This window comes from Cryptomeria japonica, chromosome 8 (genome assembly GCF_030272615.1).
Source record: "Cryptomeria japonica chromosome 8, Sugi_1.0, whole genome shotgun sequence".
NCBI lineage: Eukaryota > Viridiplantae > Streptophyta > Pinopsida > Cupressales > Cupressaceae > Cryptomeria > Cryptomeria japonica.
In genome coordinates this window covers 453530665-453557417 of record NC_081412.1, presented here as the reverse complement: position 1 = coordinate 453557417, position 26753 = coordinate 453530665, and the positions used below count along the sequence as shown (strand labels likewise).

The following is a 26753-nucleotide window of genomic DNA, read 5'->3' as shown; positions in this document are numbered from 1 at the left end:
ATTACATAGAATATGTGAATCATAGAAATTTAGGTCTCTCATTATTTCCTCCCCTTTCTAAATAAAACGTAAGCATGTGAAAAAAAAGAAGCAGCGGCGAACTGTATGTTTATGTGCATAAAAGAGTGCCAGAAGATGTAATAACTTCCATTGATCAGGGAAAGAGGTAACTCACAACACAATCTCTGTGAGCTAAACCATTCCAGGTATAAGCCTTAGAAGAGGCTCTTTTTTAGGATGTCCTTTATTTTGAAATGGGTCCATTTTTAATGGAACTACTGTTTTTTTTGGAATTAGAAATTCTATAAACATTACCGCTCTTGAAGCTGAATTTCATTCCGTAAAAGTATTTGCAGGTTACAGGCCTGGTAAGGCTATCAAGGTCGTTTGTAAATGAAAATTAAAATCATAACTGGATGAGTGATTTTTAACCTTGGATTTTCATTTAGGTTGCAAGAAACTCTGCGAGTATTTTAATAAAAAGTGTAATTCTGTTAAGAACTCTCGATTGTTTTAGTAAAAACCTAAAATAGAGCCTCCGCACACGTAGAGATCAAATAATGTTTCCCTTTAAACAAGAAATTTGGCTCCAACATGCTTGTAGTTCTAGATGCTTCTTCTTTTGCATCATGACAATTAAAAAAATGTTCATTTGAACAATAAAAGGACCATTTTACATATGCTTCAGGAAACTCCACTTTGGGATGAGAACCTGTCCCTGCACCTACATCTTATGTAGACTATTTTTATATAATTGTAAGAGAATAAAATCCCTTGTATCTAATCTTTTTTATAAATGCAATTAATAAGCACCATTTGACATAGATTGATCAGAGCTGGGACTGATAGTTGAAATAATTACACAAAAATTAAACGCAACGGACAGTAGTATGAGCTCTAAAACGTACAATAGAAGAATTATGCAGATGTATTGCTGAATTCTCGCCACCGTAGGATAATTTGTTAGCACTGTATGATGACTGTCTTAGGTTTTGTGCAGTCTTAAAACCCTCTGTAGTTCATTCCTGAGTACTGTGAGTTTGATTCCAAGTGCTGTGGACTTGATATGCCGTGTGGATTTTATCTGTGTTGCGCAAGATTGATCTGACAGAATATGCGCTTGAAAATCTATTAGCTTTCATCTTCTAGCTAGCTGAACTTGTCAGTATAGCGCCCAGGGATATTGTTTCGGAGTTTGACTCAATGGATGAATGTTATTTCCTATGTCAAACCTCTTTGGCAGGTCAGTGGCAGTGATGAACAGTATTAGAAAGCACAGACATGCAAATGACCTACGTGATGATGATTTAGATTAAATTCTTTTATTACCTTTAGAAACTGAGTGTGCACTAATGATTTTCTCATTTCGTTGCATTTTTTAAATGTGTTTAAACATAATGATGTAGCAACAACATGTTGTACAAATGTGTGTTAAGTCGGCTCATAATTGCTAGCAGAAAGGGGTGGGAAATTTAGAATTTGAATATAGAAATTTGAATTGCAGATTTGTTCCCACGTGCCTAGGGACTGAAGTAGGTTAATCTTGAGTCATGGGAATGAACCTTAGGGCTAAAATGGAAATGAACCTGAGGCAGCGAGTGAATGTATGGAAGTAAGTGTGAATGAGGGTGTAATAATGATGAGTAAATGGTGAATATGGAAGATACGGCAAATAGGGATGAGTGAGATGTGGATGGCAATTGAGCTGCGAGCCAAGCTCAATACAAAAGCATGCCACTTGTCACTATGTTATTGTATTGAGACACTCCACTGAGGTGAGCACAAAACTAAATGAGAAATGGCATGGGTATTGCTAATTTCACCATTATGATCATAAAACAAGCACTATGTAAAGGTCAAAAGCATAAATGCCCCCTCTAAAGGTCGATTCCTCTCCCTTTGGTTAAGCCCTGCATTGGGAGATGGCCTTTCTGATCCTTGAAGTAACAGTTGTTGAGCAAAAGAATGTGAACAGTTTAAATTGTCACCAACACATTTTCTCACTTGCTGAAATTGAAATTGAGGACCTTGTTGAGTGCTTAAGGGCCATTGGTCTCTTCTCCCATTTGTAGAACCTAAAGTCATTTGTTCTACTGGATGGGTACTTTTCTTTCTGCCTCCTCAAGTGCCTAAAGGAGAACCTCATCCTAAAACTTAATGGCATAAATGCCTTCCTTGTCCTTGTTGGTTGTGAAGTCCAACCATCACATAAGACAATAAACTTTTCACCGTCCGTTCTCTTTGACTCTTCATCTGTTGAAGACTTCGTCTATATATTTGAAGATGGAACATTGTAGCAGATGAAGAACTTATGTATTGCCACTGAATAATAAAACATGAATTGCTTTTCCTGTGGATGTAGCCTTTAATGGTGAATCACGTAATTTTGTGTTGCGTCTTTCTCTTCTGTGCAATGGCATAAATGCCTTCCCTGTCATTGGTTGTGAAGTCCAACCATCACATAAGACAATAAACTTTATACTTTCCGTGCTTTCTGAATCTTCATCTGTTGAAGACTTCGTCTATATATTTAAAGATGGAACATTGTAGCAGATGAAGAACTTATGTATTTCCACTGTGAATAATAAAACATGAATTGCTTTTCCACTGGATGTAGCCTTTAATGGTGAATCATGTAATTTTCTGTGTTGTGTCTTTCTTTCTGTGCAATTGTTGTTTGTTAAATCTCAGTTTGTGTTTTCTTTATCTGCTCGTTATAATTAACAATTGGTATCAGAGCCATTGAGGTTTTTTGAGCAAAGATGGAGGCAGATAAGTGGAGGATCGAAAATGTTTTGTGTAATATCCCTGCATGAGATTGTGGCATGTAATAAGAGAAGAGGGCACATCAAATAAACTAGCAGATCGCAGCTTGAATAATCAAAGCCTAGGGGATTAATAAATGCAAGGACGAGCCTAATAAATATTGGTCTTAATTATTTAGGGAAGGCCAACCTAATTAAGAGCAGTAGGAGGGCTGACTTGATTAAAGATCAACGGCTAATTAAGGAACAATCGTATTCTTTAAGGGCTGACTCATGGCTTTCCGACCCTTGGTGTTTAGTGCCCACCTTGGGACTTGTTGTGACCTTTTCACACATCGCCCCATTGCTAACGGGGACCCCCTCTTTTTCAGCTTTCTGTGTTGTTAGGTTAGGGTTTTGGCTGCTTAGTGGGCAATTTTGCGTTTCCTATGCCTGAGTCTCGGAGTTTTGGTCATGCCTAGTGCCGTCTAGGGTTTTTGAAGTTATAGGATTAAATTGCAAATGTTGATATTTTAATGTTCCTAAATTTTGTCTAAATGTTGACCTTTTGAGTGTTAATGTGTTTTTAAACACGCGCATCAGTGATTTTAAAGTGCCAGGTTATTCCCAGACCTTTTTGAGTTGTTTTCTCACTCCTAAGGTATTATTTAAATTGATTTGGCACTTTATCCCGATAATTTCCTAGCGTTTCGCTCAATATTTTGGAAAATTTGCCTAAGTCTAGTCTAATTTTGAAGTTTCTAAGTGATTTTGAGTGGTTAGAATGCCAAATTCCTAAGGGAAATCCATATTCCAAGGGTTAGAGGCTCAAATTCCATGCTAGAGGTGCTTTTCCCCTCATATTCCAAACTACCCACCCTTTCCCCCAATCAAAATCCGCACTACACATGGGTTTCCTCCGAAATCCATACTGGCTATTATTTTCCACCACTGTTTATCCATACTTGGATCGATTTTCCCCTGGAAGTGCTAAAATTTGGCTAAGTGTCAGGATTTTTTCAGACTGCCATCGATTTTCCACCAGGAGTGCGGACTATAGTGCGGACAACGTTGAGGATGATTCCATGCCTGGGTCGATTTTCCACCAGGATGTTTTGTGACAAGTTAGTGTGGATTTTTGTGTAGACTCTTAGTCCAGACCCAAGTCGATTTTCCACTGAGAGCATTTTGATGAGTTTTAAGTCCGGATTTTCATCCAGACTGAGGTCGATTTTCCACCAGGGAGTATTTTTTGCAAGTAAGGTGAATTTGGAGTGTGGATTTTGTGTCAAGACTGCCATCGATTTTCCCCTGGAGTGTTTTATGTGCATTTTGATAAAATTTTGCATGGATTTTTATCCAAGCTAAGGTCGATTTTCCCTTGTGGGGAAATTTTTGACACTTTAATGATTTTTAAAGGGATTTTTCAATCCCAAACAAGGTTCCCAGACTCGGACTCGACTCTGACTCGACAAGGCTGACTCGGCTTGTGACTTGGCTCGGACTCGGCAAAATAATAAAACCCTTGAAATTTATAGATTTTTAACGATTTAAAACTTGTTTCATACACCCATTATTGAATTAAGCTTAAAGACACTATAACATCATCAAATAGAAGCTAATTTGATCACATACATAAACATACATCCATCACATGCGTAGAAATGTAAATTGTAGTTGAAGGAATTAGAAAACATAGATATATAGAGTTATAAATGTTGTCCAATGTATATAAAATCCATGACTTCAAATGTTCCCAAACATATATGTAACTGTAAAGTGTAAACAAAAACAAGTCTATGGCTCAGGCTCTGGCCCAACCTCGTTTATCTGCCTCCTAGAAAGGTGTCTAAGGTAGGTCCTGGATGACTGAGTAGCCATAGTCTCTGCTTGTGATGTGCCAGTCTGAGTAGCCATACGTGTTGTGCCTGATCGTGCTTTATCCTCCTCCTTTGCCATAGCCACAGCCTCAGCCTCTCTATCTGCCTGGCCAATCCCTTTTAGGGTTATAAGAAAGGGAAATGGCAAAAAAAATCATTAAAAAATGTTATGTTGTTTTTGTTTTTTTGACTACACTTTTTTAAGTGACGCCGGTCGAGTCACGACCCTCGGACTCGGCGAGTCAAGCGAGTCACGCTCCCTGACCCGTCCGAGCCCGGGTCAAGGTCACCGTGACCTGGTAGGGGTCACCCGACGCGCTGACTCACGTGACTCACTGCGAGTCATGTAACTTTGATCCCAACCCAAGTCGATTTTCCCTTGAAGGCTCAAATTGGACTTAAATCGAAATATTTAATAAGTGAGCGCCATTTTTAATTGCTTTTAAATAATGATTAATGATTATTTAAAATTTTAAAAGCGAAAAATTAAATAACTTGCAATAAGCATTTAATATTTTAACCTTTTAGAAGCAAGTTAGTTTTTTACCAAACAAGTATTTAAGCAAGTGTTTTATCCCTCATTGCTTGTGCGGTGAAAGTGAGAGGTAAAAGCAAGTATAAGAGAGGAGTTTTCCAGCATTATTTTATTATTAAATCTGCCAGGTGTCTCCATGAAAGGCGATTTTTCTCCATAGTTGGCAAGTGATTGAAGTGAAGTGATTGATTGAAGACTTTGTTGGCTGCCATTGCCATTCCATTTTTCTAGCTGGGCGCCATATATCCTTGCTGCCATTGCTAATTGAATGCCACGATTTTTGCAAAAATGGCGATTTTTTGGTGAAGTGTGATTTTGTTAAGGAAGGCGATTTTTTGTGTTTGGGGTGTCTATTCCCCAACTTGGGCGATTTTCCAGGTTGCTGCCATCCTTGCTTCCATCCCTGCTGCAGATCGAGGCAACCATTAATGACATTTTCAGAATTTTGACTTTGGTGCCATAGCTGAGAAAATTTCGATTTTGGTTTTGGAGGGGTTTGGTGCCACATTTTGGTGATTTTCCATGCATGCTTGTTGGCTCCCATCATTCCTAGCTTGCTGATTCGCTTCAGATCTGAGGTTTGTCTTCAGATTTGACCTCCATTGATGGTTGCCCATTAATTTTCAGACTTCAATTTTTATTGCCCAGCGAATTCCAAATTAGGCGATTTGCATTTGAAGGTGTTTTATGGAGTTTTCTGTGCATTTTTAGACCATCTTATCGTTGTGGCAGGTCTGAAAACTCCATTGTTAGGCGGTTGTCCTTAGAAATTTTCATTTCCAACCACCAAACCATTTTGGCAATTTTGCTTGGAGCTGATTCCTTAGCTATTTTCCATCATTTTCAGGGATTTTTAACTACTTTGCAAGGTGCTGGCAAGTCTGAAGTAATCAATTTTCAAACTTGTCCTCAGAAATTTATTTTTTACTAGCCACACTTACATTCCTGAATATGATTGTTTCATCATTAAAACTGATTTTTATTGAGTTTATGCACATTTTTGAAGATTACAACATGTTTTAAAAGTCTAATTTTCAGGTTGTCTTCAGAATTGTTTACCTCCATTGTTGACTGTAGAAGGTGTCTTCAAACATACTTTGTGTGAAAAAACAACCTTTCACACCTTTCCTTAGTCATCATTAATCCAGTATACTCCTTTGCATTTTAGCTTGCATATTTTCTAAGCATAAGGAGGTATTAATGAATTTTATAGAGGGTTTCCATGCCCTAGTGTTGTCACACTTTGAATCTAATTGTTAAACTTTACCAAGTGTATGGATTATTTTCCTGACTCCATCTTCTAATTAGCTAAAATCTTTAGAAAGTCAGGAATTTTATTAAGAGCATTATTTATTTTCCTAAGTCTAACTTCAAGCTTCGTACAAGTGCGATGTCGAAGTCTGGATATAAGGAAAGGAAAGAACTATTGAAGATGCTGGAGACTGGATTTTATCCAGAGTTTAAGATTTCATCCAGGTGGAAGGAGATCATAGATACAAACATGCATTTCCTACACTTCGACCAGATGCAACAATGAATGTTTGGAGTCGGAGATCAAGTTCCTTCCCCAGCATATGCGAACATTATGAGGAGTGGTATTTTTCATGCCGCTGGATTTCCACAGTCCATACAGTGCAGTGAGCTTATCGTGGAGTGTGCACGATGTTACGATCCGTTTACGAGAATGATCAAGACTCCTAAGGGCATTGTCATTGCCTACCTTGCTGAGGATGCTATTATAGAGGTGTTTGGGATTCCATGCAGAACAGACATGAAAGATGTGACCAAGGATGAATATGAAGAAAGATACACGAAGAAGATGGGTGTATGCAAGAATTTGATAAACAAAGAGTGGATGATTGAGCCTAGGTCTCATCATTCCAAGGCTCCCAAGACACTCATGTGCGTAGACTTCAAGGAGGAGTATAGTGATTTGATATTCCTACTCAACAGAGTGATGGGGATGCCGCAGGGAGCAGTATTCGATGGATGGATGTTCTACTTCATCCAGGATTGTCTTAGAGGAACATTAGTAAATTGGTCCAAGATTATAAGTGACAATCTGGACTTTCAGCTGAGAAATGTAGAGCGGTCCAAGTCATTCGCCATGACTTCTTGTCTGATATACCTGCTTGCACGGTTTGTTTCATACAGAGGATTAATATGCAAAGGTGAAGTCGGGAATGGGCAAGGACAATTCAGGAGTCATGAGTGCTAACCCCAACTGAGCATGTATAGAATTGAAGACTATAAGAGGGTGAATGATGCATTCACTATGTACAACACACGGATGTTGCAAGGCGGAGTCCACAAAAGATTGTCCAAGGAGGCAATGGAGTTAATAGAAAAATATGGATCGTGGTATATTCAGTTTCCCACTTTCATGTACCTGAGGATTCATGGGTTTCAATTTGAACCCTACAGACTTCCTAGGTATCCGACCGACAGAATGATCTTGTTGGAAGTGGTGAGACAACTTCTAGAGTTCGATGTCATTCAGAGAGAGAAGCACAGGACAGGCATGACATTCCCTATTTCAGTTGGGAAGATGTCAGAGGTTTGCCAGTCTGCCATAGCCGCTAGCACTGCGAGTGAGGAGCTTGCATTCTATCGATTTGCTACATACAAGAAAAGAGAAAGATTTGATCCAGACAAGAAAGTAGGAAGGATCAGGGGAGAGAAGTTCATTCACAAAGTTGACATAGAGGATTATTGGGCCAACCTGATGGACGAGCAAGCAGTGAAGAGTAAAATGTGGTCCAGAATGTTAGTGAATTTTATGAGGAAGTGTGGACTTTTCTTCATTCCTGATTAGGTGTTAGATGACAAAGATCATACACATCCACAGTATGAGAGTGAAATGAAGAAGGCAATCCTATTGCCTAATTGGTTAGAGTCAGAAGAGATTGACCTGAATATATTGATGAGAGAGGTCTTGAGTTTCTCCTGTGCATGGGTGGATATACAGATGAATAAGTTAGTTGATATGCGTGTTCCCTTCACTTATGAAAGGATGAAGCCGGAAGAGTCTATTTCCGAGGATGATCAGAGGACTATCAGTGATGTCAGGATTTATGCAGACGAAGAGAGTCAGGATAGTCAAGCTCCCAAGAGAAGGAAGAACACGCTAGGAGAAGTCAAGGCCAGAGGGAAGAAGATTGAGGAGGTGAAGAAGAAATAGAAGACTACCATTCCTCCACTTATTATTCCTTCACCCCCTCTCAGTGTCTCATCAATCAAAGTGATTGAAGTAACATAACAAAATAAGGAGACTCAATAGTGTTCCAACACTGTGATACTACCAGGGAATACTCAGGAATTTCATGCCACAGCGACATCTGCATCTTCGAATGAGAATGATGATCAGCCGGGATCCCCTACTGTCCTTTTGAAAGTTACTTTGGGAAATGAGGTATATGATTGGACAGGGAATAATCTTGATGATAATGATGATGTTATCTCGGCATTGAGAGGACTTGATCAAGAAATATGTCTCGATGATGGTATGGAGATGGCTGCTATTCCTGAATGGCTGATGAGAAGTATGGAGAAAAGTAAACAAATGATAGAGGTATAGCCTATTGACGACATTGATGACTACCTAGCTAGGAGTGCTAAGGAGAAAGAGCCCAAGAGAGCGGAGATTTTGTCGCACATAGCTAGAGATGAGATAGGAATGCAGATTGCGTAGATTGTTGTTCCCATTGCAGGCGTGACAACTGACATTGCTACTCCTATGGATTTCCAGATCACTTCAGTTGCCCTTGGTCGTACATCCAGAAAGCAAGAATTTCAGGAGGTTGGTGAAAACTTCAAGGCAATCAATGCAAGGTTAGATAGAGAGATTGCAGAGAAAGAAAGGTACAGAGAAGAGAATATCAGACTTAGAGAGTATATTGCAGGGATAAGGCGTGAAGATCCCACCCTTATTTCCCCTATTACAGTTGACCATGGAATGCATTCACACTGTGAGGTAGCGAGAGGTACACTCTCGGAGGTGGAAAAGTGGATTGAGAATAGAAGAAAGCAGGCAGATGATTTCCTTACTCAGTTTGTTCATGCATATGATAAGACAACAGGGCTTGCATTCAAAATCCAGTATTTGGAGGGAGTTTGGGAAGAATTCCGGCCTATTCAAAAGAAGACTATTTCACGCCTCCTGCCTTTGAAGAAGATTCCTAACTCCACCTTGGTCAGCGAGAGCATTGTGTACAGTGGAGACAGATATGATTTCCATGGCTGGTATTGTTCATTAGCCATGAAGAAATCAACTTATGAGAACGCCTAGTCGAGTTGTATGGAGATGGAAGGATTAATTCAGGACATTCAGATGAAGATCCTTGCTTCGATTGAGGAATTATTGGGTGTTGATGTTAGTGATGCTAGTGGTTTACACTTGGCTGAATTAAGAGACAAGATGAAATTTATGTATTTTTGCCAATTGGACTCTTTGAAGAAGAGTCAGATAGATGACTTGGGTCTCTTTGCTGATTCATGTTCATAGTTCGTAGAAGCTCATGCCAGAATGGGAGAACACTTTGGATGCTTGCTTGGATTCATTAGACGTGATTGATTTACAACAGAATACCTTGCCTAGCATTTCCATGGATGAGTTAGATTCAGTATTGGCTAGATTCTTGGAGTATGCTAGGAGAGAGAGAGATGTAGGGAGGAATCTTCTAGAAGATTCCCTATTTGATGACTAGGTATCTTTTCATTGGGCCATATGTTGGTGGCACCATTTTTGATGTAAACCCTAATTAGGGCAATTCTAGGGTTTTGTTGGCATGATCTCGGCCATTGATCTTGGATCAATCTTGGCCATCCACTTTGTAAGAGACTATATATGCCTCCTTGTCTCTCATTTGTAAGAGAGTTTTTGTAGAATTGTTGGTATATGCTGCAACTATTTGAATCATAATCATTGTTCAATTGTTGGTGATTTTTCTCTTCAAGTGTTGTATTTGCATTCATGTTTTTCAATTCCTCCAAGTTAGATTAGAATTTATTTTCATGTATGCTAGATTGAGTGAGATTTGTTGAATTTATTTGTGTGGAATCCATAATCCATACCACTAGCTCCTTGCCGCTGGTAAGTGCTCCTTGTGTGGTCAATTGGAAGTTTAAGTAAGCTTAACTTCAACTATCACGCATCCCTTGACAAGCATCAATTTGGATGGTGTCAACGTTTGATGGTGATAACCTGAAAATCTTTAAGTATACCTTAGACGATTGCACTAAGCTTGTGTCAATACCTGATTGTGAGACCTTGCTTGGTTTGATTCCACTGGATCTATTCATCATTTCCTACATTCCTAGGCTTAGAATAGATTTCTTGAACCCTATTCTTTTTGCCCATTTTTTAGTAAGAAGTAAATCCAGAGCCATATTGATAAATCTTAAGTTGTCAGCACACCTATTCCGCATCATTCATGATAATCCAAACATTTGCGTAAGTCCTGTTGTGACGTTTTCACACATCGCCCCATTGCAAATGGGGACCCATGTTTTTTGCTCGTTTTGCTCGTTTTCGCTTTGCTTTTTCTAGGGTTTTGTTAGTTTGTTGGTTGTCTGGATTTAGGGCCAAGCCTTAGGGTTTTAAATTCTGTCTTTTCGGGCCAAAATCCAGTCGTTTTTGAGGGCTTTTGAGTTTCCTTTTCTAGAATGCAAATTTTGAATGCAATGAATTTGCCAAATTGGTCTAATTTTCAATTGGAATGTTAATGCAGAGCTTAGATTTGTCTAAGTATTGAAAGTGAAATGTGAATTTTTGTCCGATTGAATATTTTTGACCAAATTTTGACTTTTTTGAATTTTGATCCTAGGCATTTCAAATGATTTGTTTTCGCCTTGTGAAGTGTTAAAATGTGTAAAATCATGATATTTTGGCTTGTAGGAGCAAAATCGCTCCTGTCCCTCAGTGAAGGACGGGAGCTCGTTTTCAAATATTTTACTATTCCTGTAGGGTCAAGATGAATTACGAATTGGAAGTGATGGAGAAAGGCGAGATCTTTCCATTGAATATAAATTGAAGATTTTCATGAGCACAGAAATGCCTCCAGGGGAAAAATCGCTCCTGTCCCTCAGTGAAGGACCGGAGCTACAAATCCAATTTTGCTTTGTCCTTGCAAGATTTTAACGTCTTGACGATGTGAAAAGGTCCAAAGAGGTACATTTTATCAAATGAATATAACTTGAAGTGCTGTCGGGGAGATCACATGGATAACCAAGTCCGGCTTGAGTGAGGTCCTGATCCTGAAATTTGGCTAAGTCTGGAATGCCCTGATCCTGAAATTTGACTAAGTCTGGAAACTGAAAAAACCTCCAAAAACTAGATTTTGCAATATAACTCCTGGAGGTCTGAAACCACTCTCAAACATCCTGAAAGTATATATGGAATATAACTTAAAGTATAAGAAAGAAGAAACATAGAAGGAAATGTCACTTATACTTAAATGTTATATTCCATTAAAATTATCCTGATAAAGAGTGCGAAAAGTCAAATTTCGCTCCTGTCCTTCTCCAAGGGTCCAGAGCGAAAAGCGCTCCTGTCCCTCTCCAAGGGACCAAGGCGAATCGCTCGTGTCCCTCACCAAGGGACCAGAGCGAAAATGCTTAGTTGAGCCATTCCTGACCTTGTTTGGACGAATCGAGACATCAAAGGCATGGTGAAGGACGAAATGAGCATGATAGAACATCCGGACTTGATCAAAAACAATGAAATGATGAAGTTTTGCCTAGAGGGTCAAATTCGCTCCTGTCCCTCACTGAAGGACCAGAGCGAAATTCTTCATAAGGTACGATCTGGGCAAAGATCAAGCAAATTTTATGTTCGAAGGCAAGAAAGGAGGTCAATCGAACCCGTTGAAGACAAATTGAAGATTATCAAACGTCAACAAAGGACCAAAATGCTTAAGTTCGCTCCTGTCCCTCAGGAAGGGACCAGAGCGATTTTTGTTGTAGATGATTTTCTCGCCAAATTTCAACCGATCTCAAGGCATGGATGAATGAAAGGAGGCATTGCGAATCCGTTGAATATAATTTTCGAAGGTGATGAAGTGAAATGAGGCCCACAAGAGCAAAATCGCTCCTGTCCCTCTCCAAGGGACCAGGGCGAGGTACCTTGTAGCTCTCGTCCCTCTCCCAGGGACCAGAGCGATTTCCTTCATTAGACAGAATCCAGGCAAATGTCAAGACAAGTGTACGTTCAAAAGCAAGGAAGAACATGAGATGGACGCATTGAATACAAAATGAAGATTTTTTGGACGTCCACAAAGGTCCTAAATGTCTAGTTCGCTCCTGTCCCTCAGGAAGGGACCAGAGCGATTTTTGATATAATTGATTTTCTTGCAAAGTTACAAACAATGTCAAGGCATGAACGAATGGAGTGAAGAAAGACGAATCCGTTGAATATAGACTTGGAACCTGACAAAGTGAGATAAAGGCTACAAAAGGAGGATCGCTCCTGTCCCTCTCCAAGGGACCAGGGCGATACAATGGTGATGTTACTTCCTATGCAAGTTCAAGGTCGATCCAAGTCAAGACAAGGTGGCGAGGGACATTTCAAGGCGTCTTTAGCAAGCACAAACATTAAAAGGTCGTCACAATGATGAAATTCGCATCCTAGGACATAGATCGCTCCTGTCCCTCTCCAAGGGACCGGGGCGATGTTAGATGCATTGGTCATTTTGTGCAAGATTTACGTAAGAACAAGATTTCATAAGGTAATGCAAGGTCTAAGGCATCGTTTGAAGATAACATACAAGAGTTTTGAACGTCCAAACATTGCTAATCAAGGTAAAAAGCTCACATCGCTCCTGTCCTTTGGACAAGGACCAGGACGATCCTATCAAGAGCACTCATATTCCTTCAAGATCAAGGCAAGGTGAGGTTAAGCGAGGCAAGGGACGACGTTTGGAGGACATCACAATGAAGATCGAAGATAAAAGGATGCATATTGAACGTGGAAATTTGAAGATCGCTCTTGTCCTTTGGACAAGGACCAGGGCGATGAACATCCAAAGACACTCATGAACGCATGCAAGGCAATCAAATTCGAAGAGCTCATCATGATGATTAATGTTGAACGTGGAGATGAAGGAGTTGAACGTGAAAAATGCAAAAATCAAGACAAAATCATGGATCGCTCCTGTCCCTCTCCAAGGGACCAGGGCGATGAGGTACGTCCCTCTCATTTTCATAGTTTTGGCGCCAAATAAGCAATTCAAATTTTCCTTAAATGCTAAGTTCGATAAAAAAATTGAAAATCCTATTTAATTTGGCATTTAATGTGGCGTTGATCTTTTATTAATTATTTTGCCTTTATTAAAAATCAAAATTTGCAAATTAAAAACGTAAGGCATTAATAATTAATTAATTAATTAATAAAAATCGAATTTGAAGCGCTACAAAGGGAGGTCGGCCTTGCTAAATCATTTAAAAATCATTTAAAAAATTGTTTTATATCCTCAAGTCGGCCTAAGGGGTAAATGCAATCCAAGCGCTATATATGGGGAGTGGAAGATTTCATTTTCACATCATCATTTTATCCTTCTACATGCGAATTAAGGAAGACAAGGGAGAAGTGCGATTTGGAGTTTACTAATAAAGGTGGTGCGAGACTAGGAGGATTTGTTAAGGCGAACTTGAAGATCCATTTGAGCGAATTGTCAAAGAGGCAAGACTTGAAGATCACGTTGAAATCCAAAGGTGGCGAAATTGATCTTTTGAGGAGATAACATTGAAGACTATTTATACCTCAATTCCGCCTAGGCGAATTTTATTCATTTTTGCATTTTAGAGTTAAGCTCTCAAGTAAGGTATGGCAAGATCTCTTGTTTTAATTTCAAATTTTGATTGTCATTGCCTTAATTTTGAAATTTTGTTTTGCCTTAGCTCAGTTGTTTTTAGGAAATGGTTAATAAAGGACTTATCATTAAGTTTCCTAAAAAATTGCTCTCTAATTTATGTTATGTATTGCAAAATCATGTTACTAATTTTGAAATGTTGTGTAGGCATCAAATGGAGGTCTCTTCAAGGAAAATCAAGCCGGATCAAGGACGGTCTTCGCCAAGACGGTCTTCGTCGGGACGGTCTTAGCCAGGACATGGGCGACCTCTTTCAATCCAGCATTCCAAGGCGAGGTACATCATCTTCCTGCACATCAAGGACGCAAGGAGTTAGAACAAGGGCTCGTTGAAGAAGCAAAATAGATCCAGATGAATTAATTAAAGCAAGTTTCTCAACAACATCAAGATGAATATCTACCAAGTTACAAGTGTCAAATGAGGTGGCGTCCTAGTCATCATTTCTCCAGTCAGTGTGTTCCACCTCAGCATGATCAGATTCAATGTACTTAACTCATGGAAGGTGGCACAAACTCCGATGTACCTACCCCGGCTATCCATTGGTCGATTTTTCTAGAAGGGACATGTGTCCAAGCAATACAATTTTATCATTGGTCAAACATTGAATGTTATGTAATGGTTGTAACAAACCCTAATTAGGGTTTTCATTGTAAAATCTTGGCCATTGATCTTGAATTGATCTAAGCCATCAAATTGTATTGTGGGCACTATATAAGCCCAAACATTTCATTTGTAAAGTAGGATTAGAGAGAGTTGTAAATAGTTGGAAGAGTTAGAATATAGTTGATAGAATAGCAATTAGAGTAGAATAGGAGGACAAGGCAAGAAATTGTTGCCATTGATTGTAAACAAACTCCATTTTCATTGAAGTAATGGTGAAATATGTCGTTTTCTTGCAATTTGCATGGTTTCTTTTTGAAGTCTTCAATCTTAGATGGTAGATAATTAGATGAATGGAGGAAATGTGATTGATTGATGGTGGAATTCGTACATCCATACTACTAGCAGTTTGTTGATTGCAGACTTGCCTTGCGTAGTCAACTGGAATCATTCAGCTTAAGCTCAATTTCAATTTGTCACCTCTTCATTGATATGCATCAACTTGGATGGTATCTATGCCTGCGGTGATGATTTGAACATCATAAAGCTCCCTTAGAAGATCGCACTAGTCTTGTGTAGATGTTCCATTGATGTCAAAACAAGATCTAGTTAGAGTTTTGTCAAAAATCAAATCATTGCTCCTACATTCTTAGTATTAGGATTAGATCCTCTCTTCGCCCTTATCCTTTTTCCATTTTTTTTCAAATCTAAGTTAGTAAGAGCCTGTGTCCAGCAAAGCAGATCGGAAGTTCAATGTAAGTCCCCTTGTGATTCCAGCAAATCACATCATACCACTGGAGCTTGTCCACACGTAGAGACCCTACATCAAAGAACCTTGGAGTCTACCTAACTGATCCTTTATGCGAATCTTCAGCAGTTAGAGACTATTTTCTCAAGAGAGGATAAGATACCCTTAGGTATTTTATTCTGTGTTAGGCTGTGTACAAAACACACGTCAACAAGTCCCCAAGTGAACACAACAATTCACATCGACCATTGAGTTACCCACTCGTCAAGACCTGACATGTAGAAACCTTGGAATCATTTTAGTTGATCGCATTCTTAGCATCTAAGGTGATTTTGTTCAAGAGAGGGTAGATTACCTTGGTATTTTATTCTGAAATGTTATGTGCATAAAAAACACATCAAGACTTTAATCTCAAAATTATATAATGAATCTTTATATATTTAATAGGGCCAACCCCATATGGAGCGCCCAAGTCTGCATTGAAGGGGGTATAAAAAATGAAGGGTCATCTCATTTGGAAGCAGCATCTCCCTCCAAAGGGTCACCTACCTTGGTGAGGGTATAAGAGGCATTTATGAAGGGAATTGGAGGAAGCAGATTCAGAACAGAATAAGGAGACAGATCAGAATTTCGAATAAATATAATCTGCATAAATCAAGGTAAGGAATTCAACAAGCATCAAGAGCAGATCCATTCCTAATATATCAGCTATCAGAAATTACTATTTATTGCAGGCAGTAGCATTCTTATTACTTTGTGGTATACAGCTATATATATTTAATATGCTTGATGTATGTAGAATGATAATTTTTTAATGCATAATTCCTCACATACTAATATACAACAAATAATATATTTGATACATAACATCTTATATGTTAGATATAAGTGATAATGTGGAATAACTAGATTTCTATTCTATTCATCAAATTTCATCAATCAATCATGGCGAGGTGAGGGAGAAAATACAAGGAGGGAGAAACTGATATGAGGTCCTCTTCTAAGTACACCACCCCAAGGGATTGAGTTATCTTGGTTGGATGTTCTTGCCACTTGTGGGCCAAGGGGTCAAGTTGTCTTGGTTGGATGCTCCACGCCCTTGGGCTTAGATGGGAAGGATGCTCTGGGCACCCTATCGTAGTTTCCCCTTCAACATCTACAATGGTTGATTGTGGGAATGGATTCAAAGGAGTCTCAATAAGGTGGCATGAATAGGGAGGGCAGGTACAAGCTTCCTCACTAGGTACACCACCTCATGAAAGATGGATGGCAGAAGGCCATATGAGGCCAAGAGGGATGGTATAACTGCTTTTGGGCCTAGCATGAGGATTGCTTTGAGCACCTTACTATATCTCCTTATCCGAGACCATTATGGTTGAACCCAAATAATGAATTGCATATATTATATGATTAAGATGATTGAATTTATGTTCTTTAACCCTAGTAGTAATTATTGATTTTATGAATTGATCCTCCATAATTATCTAACATGATTGCAAAATCTCAACTAGAATCTATCTTGCTTTTACGTTCTTTGGGTAAATTTATATCTCTAACTATTTATGTTCCTTGTTTTTATTGAACTTGTTATTCTAGGGCAAAATTTAGTGTCATCCCAAAAGGGGACATTATAATTGGTACCAAAGCATCATTCCTGCTAGCTTGAGGGGCAAAAATTAGTTGATGCAACTTAGCCAAAGGGCTCAAAGAGCATTGGAAAGAGAAAAGAAGAAACTTGCATCCACCTATAACTCCACTCTAAACAGTACAATGAGTGAACAAATGGGAAACGATTTGAGGCCCTTCATGGAATGCAATGAACAAACAACTAAAGCTTTCATGGAGCAAAATGAGAGAATGGCACAAGGACTTCTCCAAGCCATCCAAAATATGAACAACAATAATCCTAGACCCAACCAAACCAATGGGAGGGATGCCAACTCAAATAATTTTGAAAATGATAAAACTGTTGGCATTGAGTTGTCATTGATGTCAACTGGTATTGCAGGCTACCGGTAGAGCTATGCCAACCTGGTATGAAGAAGATTGATCCGGCATAAGGAAGATTAACATGGACGCTTGTCAACCGGTATGGTGGTAGACAAAACCGGTATGAAGGCATGGAAGACAAGTAGGTATTGAGACTGTCAGTGACATCACCGGTAAGAGGTGATATGAAGTTGTGTGTTGGCATGGCAAGTTGTAACCGGTTTGTAGGCTGGCTGTTTGTTTGTGTCAATGTCTGTGATGAAGAGGCAGAGTGACAAAGAGATCACAAACCACCGGAGGTGAAGTTGAGCTACTAGTGTAGTGTATGCTGCCGATAGCAGCAGAAGAAGGTTTTACCGGTAAGGGTTTGTGTTGGTATGAGGATTTGTTGAATGTTCAAGTTTGAACCGACCTTGTGTCGGTGAGCTAAGTGTATGCCGATGTGATGCCACATGAAGTTGAGGTGGCGAGCATGTAGAGGTCGGTGAAGTTTCCATCGACATGGTTGTTGGAGCAGTTAGTCGACATTAAATGAAACAACCACAAATCACGGGTCGATAACAGATTGATGTGGCTCGAGGAAGAATGAATGACAAAGAAAGATCAGGGAGTTGTTGGTGCTTGGATTGAAGCAAGAAAATTGGATTGCAAGAGGACCTCGAGAAGGAAACAGCTGGGTCACAAATGAGTCGACAAATTTCAAGGCCGGAAATCATGGTCGGGTTTGCTATTTTTGGCAAACATACTTTGGACAAATGGAAAATGCGTGATGGCTTATTCCTCCAATGTAGTTGTGCGATCCAAGGCAGATCGGATCAGATTGGATGTAGATTTGGTTGGTAGAAGAAAACCCTAGCCGCCCTCTATTTGAATTGGTTTTTGGCGGGAAAGCTTCAGTTTAAAATATGGTGACCTAAGACAGATAGTGCGGCTGAAAAAAAAAAGAGTGAAGGAGTGTGAAATTGCTGTCTGAGACCTGAAGAGAAAAACACTTGAAGTGTTTGTGAGTGAAGATTGTACTGGTAAAGGAGAAGTAGGGTAAACCGGTGTAAGGAACAAATCGGCAAAGTGAGCATAGAATGCAGAGGTGACAAACTGAAAGAAGCAATACCTGATAGAGAGTAACCAAGTGTGATTTGAATTCAGCAGAACAGAGGGAGAGAAGATTAAGCAGAGTTAGAATCAACAGAAAGGTTAAGTTGCAGTGTGTGTTGAGCTGATACAAATCGGTAAGATAGAAACCGGTAGTGCAGAGCTTTGAAGGGTTGCAAAACTTCATTTGCAGAAAGGATCTCATTTGTATATCTGAGTTTTCATATTATTTTCATTGAGTAGGTGCTTAGTGCAGGGGTTGTAGCTCCTTTAGGTTGTAGCCTATAAATTGTATAGGGGTTGGTGCTCCTTTGAGTTGGTGCTCATAAATTAGGGGTTGGTGCCCTAAAATTTGTAATCAGATCTTTTCATTGTGAGGTTGGATTGGAGCAGAAGATCTCCAGCAGCTATTCTCATCGAGGTTTTTCCCACATTGGGTTTTCCTCGTACATCAGGTGTTGTGTTGCATCTTCATGTGTGTGATGTATTAATCCTTTAGTTATTTCTCCTACGCACACTGTTTGCATTGCTTTGGTAATCGGGCTGCACCTTGTGTATCTCATATTGAACCTGTATAACTCTGATTAAGTAAAAACTGTTTAAATCACTGATTCAGCCCCCTCTCAGCGATCCATTGTGTCCAACAAAAACCCCATTAAGGTCAACTCCAAGGGTAACTAGACCCCCCAATATACCTAGAGTAGTGCTAGCTAGAGAAGAAGAGGAAATTAATGAACCAAATCATAACTTAATGGAGCTTTCCAAATCATATTTAAGACTCAACCCTAAAACTAGGAGAAACATCCCATTTATAGAATTTTGTGAGGGAGGATCAAGAATTAACCCTAGAAGGGAAAGGGGTCAACCTAACAAAATATTACATCATAAAGTAAGCAAAATAACTCTTCTAAATTTTGATGGGTCAGAAAATGTCACTGCTCACTCATGGGTCCAAAAATTAGATACATACCTATCTCTTAACCCCATGATGGAAGAGGATGCCATCAAATTTACCATTTTACATTTAGAGGGGGTTGCTCATGACGGGTGGCACTATGGTTTGATTACACAAGGCAATCAAAACATAACATCCTATGACGACTTCACCAACGAATTCATTGAAAGATTCAATCAAAAACATACGGAGAGGTATTTCAAAGAATTTACCTAATTAAGGCAAGAAGGGAGCATTAAGGACTATGTGACCAAAATCTCTTTGTCATGGTTCTTGGAATAATCGAAAAGAGACTCACATACTTGTTTATTGAGGGGCTATCGAAATCTATTTAATGAGTAGTAAGTGCCTTTGATCCTACCACTCTACAAGATGTAATCCTAAAAGCCATAGGACTTGATGCCACCGAAACAAAGAATACAAGTTATCCTAAAAATATGGCATCAAAAGATAAACCCTTCCTTCCATGAGAAAGATGGGCATAAAAGAAAATTCCCCCCTAGAGATGCCCGTGAAAGACTTCGAAGGGAAAATTTATGTTACAAGTGCAAGGGAAATTGGGAGCATGGACATGTTTGTAAGCAAGTAGAGCTTCAAAGGAAAGATTTGTTCTTCAAGTGCAAAGAGAAATGGAAGTTGGGACATATATATGGGAAGAGAAGCCAAGTATGCAATATAGAAGCATTAGCCAACAAGGAAGCATGGGATGAAGAAAAAGAAAAGTCAAGCAAAAGGATAAAGTGTGATATAGAAGAATCACCAAATTAACAAGGAAATTTCGATGTTAAGGAGCACATTTAGTGGTTGCTCCACCCTTATATTCTCAATATCTAGAAACAATTTATCCAACCAATAAGAATCAATCTCAACTTATAATCTCTTCATAGGACCCCTGAGGTTCCTCTAACAAATGAAAGGAAAACTTCTTCAGAGCATCACATAGATGTGTGTCATGCTTTTGATCCTCATCTTAATATGTGGAAAAAGTCACCCTCGCTTCCACTCACAAAGATATCCAATGTGCAAACATATGACCAACCTAATCAGTTTTTGCAAATACAAGATGGCCTTGATCCTTTTTCTTTGGAGGATGAGAGAAAACTTGCCTTAAATTAAACCTTGCCAATTTCCAACAAATGGTTATATTTCACATTCAAATTAAAGGAGAAATCATATGTCTTCAACTTATGATAATATCAGAGTAGTGCAACGAAAGGTGGATTACGAATTAGACTCCATTTCATTCAACTATTGCTTGAGGACAAGCAATTTTGGGAAGGGCGGACTGTCATATTCCCACCTGAGATTAGGGCTCGTCATAAGAGAAGAGGGCACATCAAATAAACTAGCAGATTGTAGCTTGAATAATCAAACCCCAAGGGATTAATAAATGCAAGGACGACTCTAATAAATATTGGCCTTAATTATTTAAGGAAGACCAACCTAATTAAGAGCAGTAGGAAGGCCCGCCTGATTCAGGATCAGTGGCTAATTAAGAAATAATCATATTCTTTAAGGGCCGACTCATGGCTGGCTGACCCTAGGTGTGTAGCACCCATCTTTGGATTTTAATCTCAAAATTAAATAATAAATCTTTATTTTGATAGGGCTGACCCCTTATGGAGCACCCAAGTTTGCATTGAAAGGGGTATAAAATAATGAAGGGTCATCTCATTCGGAAGCAGCATCTCCCTCCAAAGTGTCACCTACCTTGGTGAGGGTATAAGAGGTATTTATGAAGAGGATTGGAGGAGGAAGATCCGGAACAGAATAAGGAATCAGATCAGAAATTCAAATACATATAATCTGCATAAATCAAGGAAAGGAATTCAACAAGCATCAAGAGCAGATCCATTCCTATTATATCGGGTATCAGAAATTATTATTTATTGCAGGCAGTAGCATTCTTATTCCTTTGTGGTATGCAGGGATATATATATTTAATATGCTTGATGTATGCAACATGATAACGTTTTAATGCATAATTACTTACATACTAATATAGGCAATACTATGTATACAACAAATAATAAATTTGATACATAACATCTTATATGTTAGATATAAGTAATAATGTGGAATAACTAGATTTCTAGTCTGTTTATCATATTGCATCAATCAATAATGGCGAGGTGAGGGAGGAGATACAAGGAGGGAGAAACTGATATAGGGTACTCTTCTAAGTACACCACCCCAAGGGATGGAATTGTCTCAGTTGGATGTTCCTGCCACTTGTGGGCCAAGGGGTCGAGTTGTCTTGGTTGAATGCTCTGCGCCCTTGGGCTTAGATGGGAGGGATGCTCTGGGCACCCTTTTGTAGTGTCCCTTCCAATCTCTTGGCTGGATTTTGAAATTCTTGAAGAGAAGTGGTTGGGAAAGAGGATATCGTACAATCATTTGTGAGTGTTTGGGTCACATTCCACAGGAAAATTGGAATGAAGCTGGACGTGATGTCGAAATGGTCTATCTTCATTGGATATGGAGATGAGACATATGGTTACAAGTTGAGGGATCCTATTTCAGAACAAGCGCCTCACAACAAAGATGCCCTTTTCAATGAAAAAATGATGCCAAGTTTTCAAGAATAGTGGATGTCTGCTTAGGAATATGTATCACTAGAAGATATCACCAGTATAAGTGACATGTTTAAATCTCAAGAGACTCCAAATTCAACATAGGCACAAGGGGCTTCATATCGAACACTACCTTTCTTTCCAATGCTGCCTAGAAATGTTGTGCAGCCTTTAACACATGTTGTGCCACCCCCATATGACTCCTCATCCTTAGAAACGATGAAGACAATCAATGCTCTATTGGAAAACATAGATGCTGACATTATAGATTTGAAGACTCAAATGCAAGAGGAGGGCAATGACAAAACTTTGGGTAAAACTTATGGTTATAAAGATACTGCTACTGAGAAGCCTAGGGAAGCTAAGGATAGTCATGCGGGGAAGGCGCAAGAAAGTAAGGAGAAAGCCGAAGAATATGAAGAATACACTGCTTAGAAGGCTCAAGAGGCTAAAGATGCTGCTAAGGAGAAATTTGGGGAAATAATTGAAGCTATGCGTGAGAAGAACAGCTTTGAGTTAAAGGAGAAGAAAGCAAGGAAGTGCTAAAGGTTGATCTAGAGTACAAGTAGGGCAGCTATTAGTGGACGAGAGAATGTATGCAGTGAGAGTCACTGGTGCTTGTTCTTTACGACTGGGTGGTTAATCATAACCTAGTTTGGCCTTCTCCCTCCTGTCAATGGGAGCCTCAATTGCATCAAGCAACTTACAAGAATAGTCAGTGCTTGTACCTCTCAGAACAGACTGATGGAAGCGTACCAAAGACATTAGTAATTGCAACCAGTGAAGTTGTCAAACCAAGGGTTGTAACAGCTGAACATATATCCTTGTTTAATGAAGAGGCATGTTCTTTTGTAGAGAAGTTCAAGACCATTATACATCTTAGGGAGGTTAACAAAATCCAAGAATCACTGCAAAACAGCAAAGTTGTTGCTACTTGTAGACAGTCAAGATGTAATTATCTGGGGTGTGGATTCACAACCAAATTGCCAAGCTTCCGTTGGGGCAGTAGATTCTCGTCTCGATTTGTTTTTGACCAGATATAAAGATAATGTTGAGTTGGCATTGACTATGAGTCCAAGTGCACTATTTGTCCTTTCTAGAGGAAAAGATAAATGTGTTTTGCTATGGAGTATACAAGACCATATTGCTTCTATAGTTGAACCGTTGTCTTCCAAGCAACGAAAATCTATTGCTTCTCATAGTAAAAAACAATCAAATAGTCCTTCAATTGATGCTAGAGGTGTGTATAGGGTTGAGGATGTGCAGTTTTGGACCTCCAATGCTTGGGAATTTTGCATTGCAGGTGATGATTCCTGCTTTATTTTGCGGGATGCTCAAGGCAGTAATGAGACAGCTACTAAGGCTTTTGTTATGCTAGAGGACTTTATGGTGCAAACTTTGGCTAACAAGGAGGCTACGAAAAAGATGAGCCGTGGCAATGCTAAAGCCATCAATTCATTGAAGCAAAAGATTAAGAAAAATAATGAATTTTATGAAAATGAGATCGAGAGATATAGAGTCCATCCTGCATCTGAAGATAATGTGGATAAATTTGATGGGGATGAGGATATGTTTTTCCTTTCTCCATATTTTATTGCTGTTTCTTGTATTGGAACAAACCGCAACTTTGAAGTTCCATACATGGGGAATAATCAGGTTTGTAGAGGCAACAATCAATTTCATTTTTCAAAGGGTGCAAATCACAGGCCAGAGTTCCTGCAGCTATCTGTATGTTTGACAAAAGCTAGTTCTGAAATTGCTTTGAGGTTTAAAGCAGAAGATGCTCAGCTGCTAGGTTTTGTGGACTCCAACATGGCTTGGAGAAGACTCATCTGAAGTGCCCTTGAATAGAATTTGGAGAAGCTGAAGTCTTGCAAAGCTTCTCTTGACCTGGTTAAAATGTGACATTAAGCTTGATAAAGCTGGGGACACCACTGTTTGTGGCTGTATAGGTTGGACTTCAGGTGAGAGATAGTTGGTTTTGAAATCCAACTATCACATAAGACAATAAATTTTTCACTTTCCCTCCTCTTTTTCTCTTCGTCTGTTGAAGACTTTGTCTATATATTTGAAGATGGAATATTGTATTAGATGAAGAACTTAGGTATTCTGCCACTGTGAATAATAGATCATGAATACCCTGCTTTTCCCGTGGATGTAGCCTTTAATGATGAACTGCATAATTCGCTGTGTTGTGTCTTTCTCTTTCTGTGAAACTGTTATTTGGTAAACTTGAGTTTGTGTTTTCTTTATCTGCTCTTTATAATTAACAATCTTCGCTGATGATAAAAATACCCAAATGCTCTGAATCCTGGAAGCCATTTTCCTTAAGTTAGAAATTCGTTTCTGATTTCCTGATAATTTTCCTAATTGTGGAAATTGGAAACTTCTTGAAGTTCCTAAGAGGAGCTGGAAGTGTTTCTAGCAATATAAAAGACATTTCTGGCAGATTTTAGCTTTTGTTCGAGTAGTTTCTGGAAATTCTGGACTGGAACCTAGTGTTGTATAAAACAGTTAAAGTTCATTAAATTTTCAATATTATTCCCACAAACTTCAAGATTTTTCCAATACTATTTTCAACAATTCTTAGAAGTGTCTGCCATTTTAGATATGGTTTCCTTCTAGATTCTCAGTTCTCGCCTTTTCCCTAAGAAGTCTATGCAATGCACTTTATGCTTTCTTAAGTATCCCCTCTTTCAGATACTTGTGTTTTCAAACTTTCCTAGTAGCCAAGCCCTTGTGCTGTAGTTAACTGGTAAGAAGGATTCATAGCTTCCCCGACAAGAAAAACATATACCTAACTGAAAAAAAAGTTTCCAAGTAGCCAGTTGCGATTCTTGTTGTAGCATAGGCTAATTAAATTTAATGTCACTGTGTAGTGTGTAGCTCTGAAATTATTTATTATCAAAATCCTTTTTTATTTAATCTTGATTGTGATTTTAATCCATGTTTTATTGAAGCTACTATGGGAACTCTAAATTTTTCGTATTCTTGTTCTTTTCTTAGTATCAATTTTCTGCATCTAGTTGGGTTTTCTGTTGGATGGTATGTAATGGATATTTGTTTTGTAGGTCAATATACAGTACAATCTAGCGGTTCACTATGGCCAAGCATCATCCTGATCTTATTATGTGCAGAAAGCAGCCGGGAATAGCTATAGGTCGACTTTGTGAAAAGTGTGATGGTAAATGTGTAATTTGTGATTCTTATGTGCGACCTTGTACCCTTGTTCGAGTTTGTGATGAATGCAACTATGGATCCTACCAAGGAAGGTGTGTGATTTGTGGTGGATTAGGCATTTCAGATGCATATTACTGCAAGGAATGCACCCAACAAGAGAAAGATAGGGATGGATGCCCAAAAATTGTTAATCTTGGAAGTGCAAAAACAGATCTATTTTATGAACGGAAGAAATATGGTTTCAAGAAGAGATAGATGCAGGTTTTTTTTGAATACTAATTCATTGATAATTACAGTATGTGTTTTATTTTTATAACCTAGATTGTACACTGGAATTCTTATATTTTTTTTTAGAAAGGCTCGTGTTTGGATCTTCAATCAATCAGATAATACACATTACCAACATAAATGAACTTGTTTCAACGGTATGGTATAATCATCCAAATCATTTTTTTTTTTGATAATAGTGTCTTAAGTTGACTTACTATGTGTCAGAAATACTTTTTTCTCATATTTCTAAATATGATTTGCGTGTGTGATTTGCATTACATGTCTTAATGGGTTTTTAGTTCAAGGTTCACTATCCGATCTTGTAATGGCTGCAGATGTTGGGACATTATTTGTATCAAGAAAACTGTTTTTTCTGTGATCATGATGATGCACACGTTTAAAATTGCTTCATCTTTCTGTTGAGTAACCTTTTTAAGATACATAAGAGAATTTGGAAATTGGCCTATGTTTGTTTAACATCTTCTAGTAACTTATTTACAGTTTTAGAAAGTATGAAAACCATATATTATGTTTAATTCAAATTTCAAAATTTGTGATTTGACAGATCTGGAAAAGAAACACAAGAATATGCAATAAATGGGCAACAAATCTTGTAAACTTCCTCTTGGTGAGTTTAGGATCGAATTGATGTAAATTTTTTAAACGAATACCAAACTTGGTTCTGACATTTCCTCCCTAGTAAGATCGTACAGATTTCAAGGTCTAAGTTTCATAGTAAGCATATCATCGATCTTCCCTGATAGATAGATAAGAGGCTTTAATAATGTTCATGATACCAAACCAATCTATGCGGGATTTCTTTCTATGGAATTGTGTTGATATCAAGGGTAAAACTGCTTTTGCGTTTAATTACATATGGTGTAAACTGACAGTCATAATTAGGTGTAACTGAACAGAAGCAACCTTTTCAAACAAGAAGTTCCTTCTCATGAAGGGCACATTAGTCACCCTCTGGGTTTTATGTCAAATGATTTTAATATCATTGTTTTTATACATACCTGATACGTAGTTGCCCAAAGTTGCCACATGTTCCTATTTACTTCATATTTTAGATACATATTTTTGTTTAGTTTTATATATTGTCATTGATAAGCTGACCTTAGGTTCATTTTGACCCATCTATTCCACTTTTTCCATGATGGTTTCAATGGTACTCCCTTTTTTGTTGTGTATATACATGTATTTTTCAGTTAATACTGTTGAAGAATATTTTTAATTTTTTACAATTCTTTTTCTCCATTCAGGTCATAACTCCCTTTTATGCTTGTTCCAGTTTGTATTCAAGCCAGATCCAGTCTT

General features: G+C 38.6%; 1 protein-coding gene and 1 pseudogene across 2 annotated transcripts; both read left to right on the top strand.

Moving 5' to 3' along the window:
• Positions 1 to 25572, top strand: LOC131052696 (PHD finger-like domain-containing protein 5A). Of its 2 annotated transcripts, none has more exons than XM_057987279.2 (2): positions 1 to 206; positions 25055 to 25572. In XM_057987279.2, exon 2 carries the CDS (start codon positions 25086 to 25088, stop codon positions 25416 to 25418), a length of 333 nt encoding a protein of 110 aa, XP_057843262.1. In that variant the 5' UTR covers positions 1 to 206; positions 25055 to 25085; the 3' UTR covers positions 25419 to 25572. The 2 variants fall into 2 exon arrangements, with proteins under 2 accessions (XP_057843262.1, XP_057843265.1); XM_057987282.2 differs by having other exon boundaries at positions 3 to 166.
• On the top strand, positions 22203 to 23819 carry LOC131052907 (WD-40 repeat-containing protein MSI4-like; annotated as a pseudogene).
• Positions 25573 to 26753: the final 1181 nt, after the last annotated feature.

What these genes read in the sequence shown, in the direction of transcription:
- LOC131052696 (XM_057987279.2), top strand. Translation starts at nt 25,086, where the DNA reads ATGGCCAAGCATCATCCTGATCTTATTATGTGCAGAAAGCAGCCGGGA.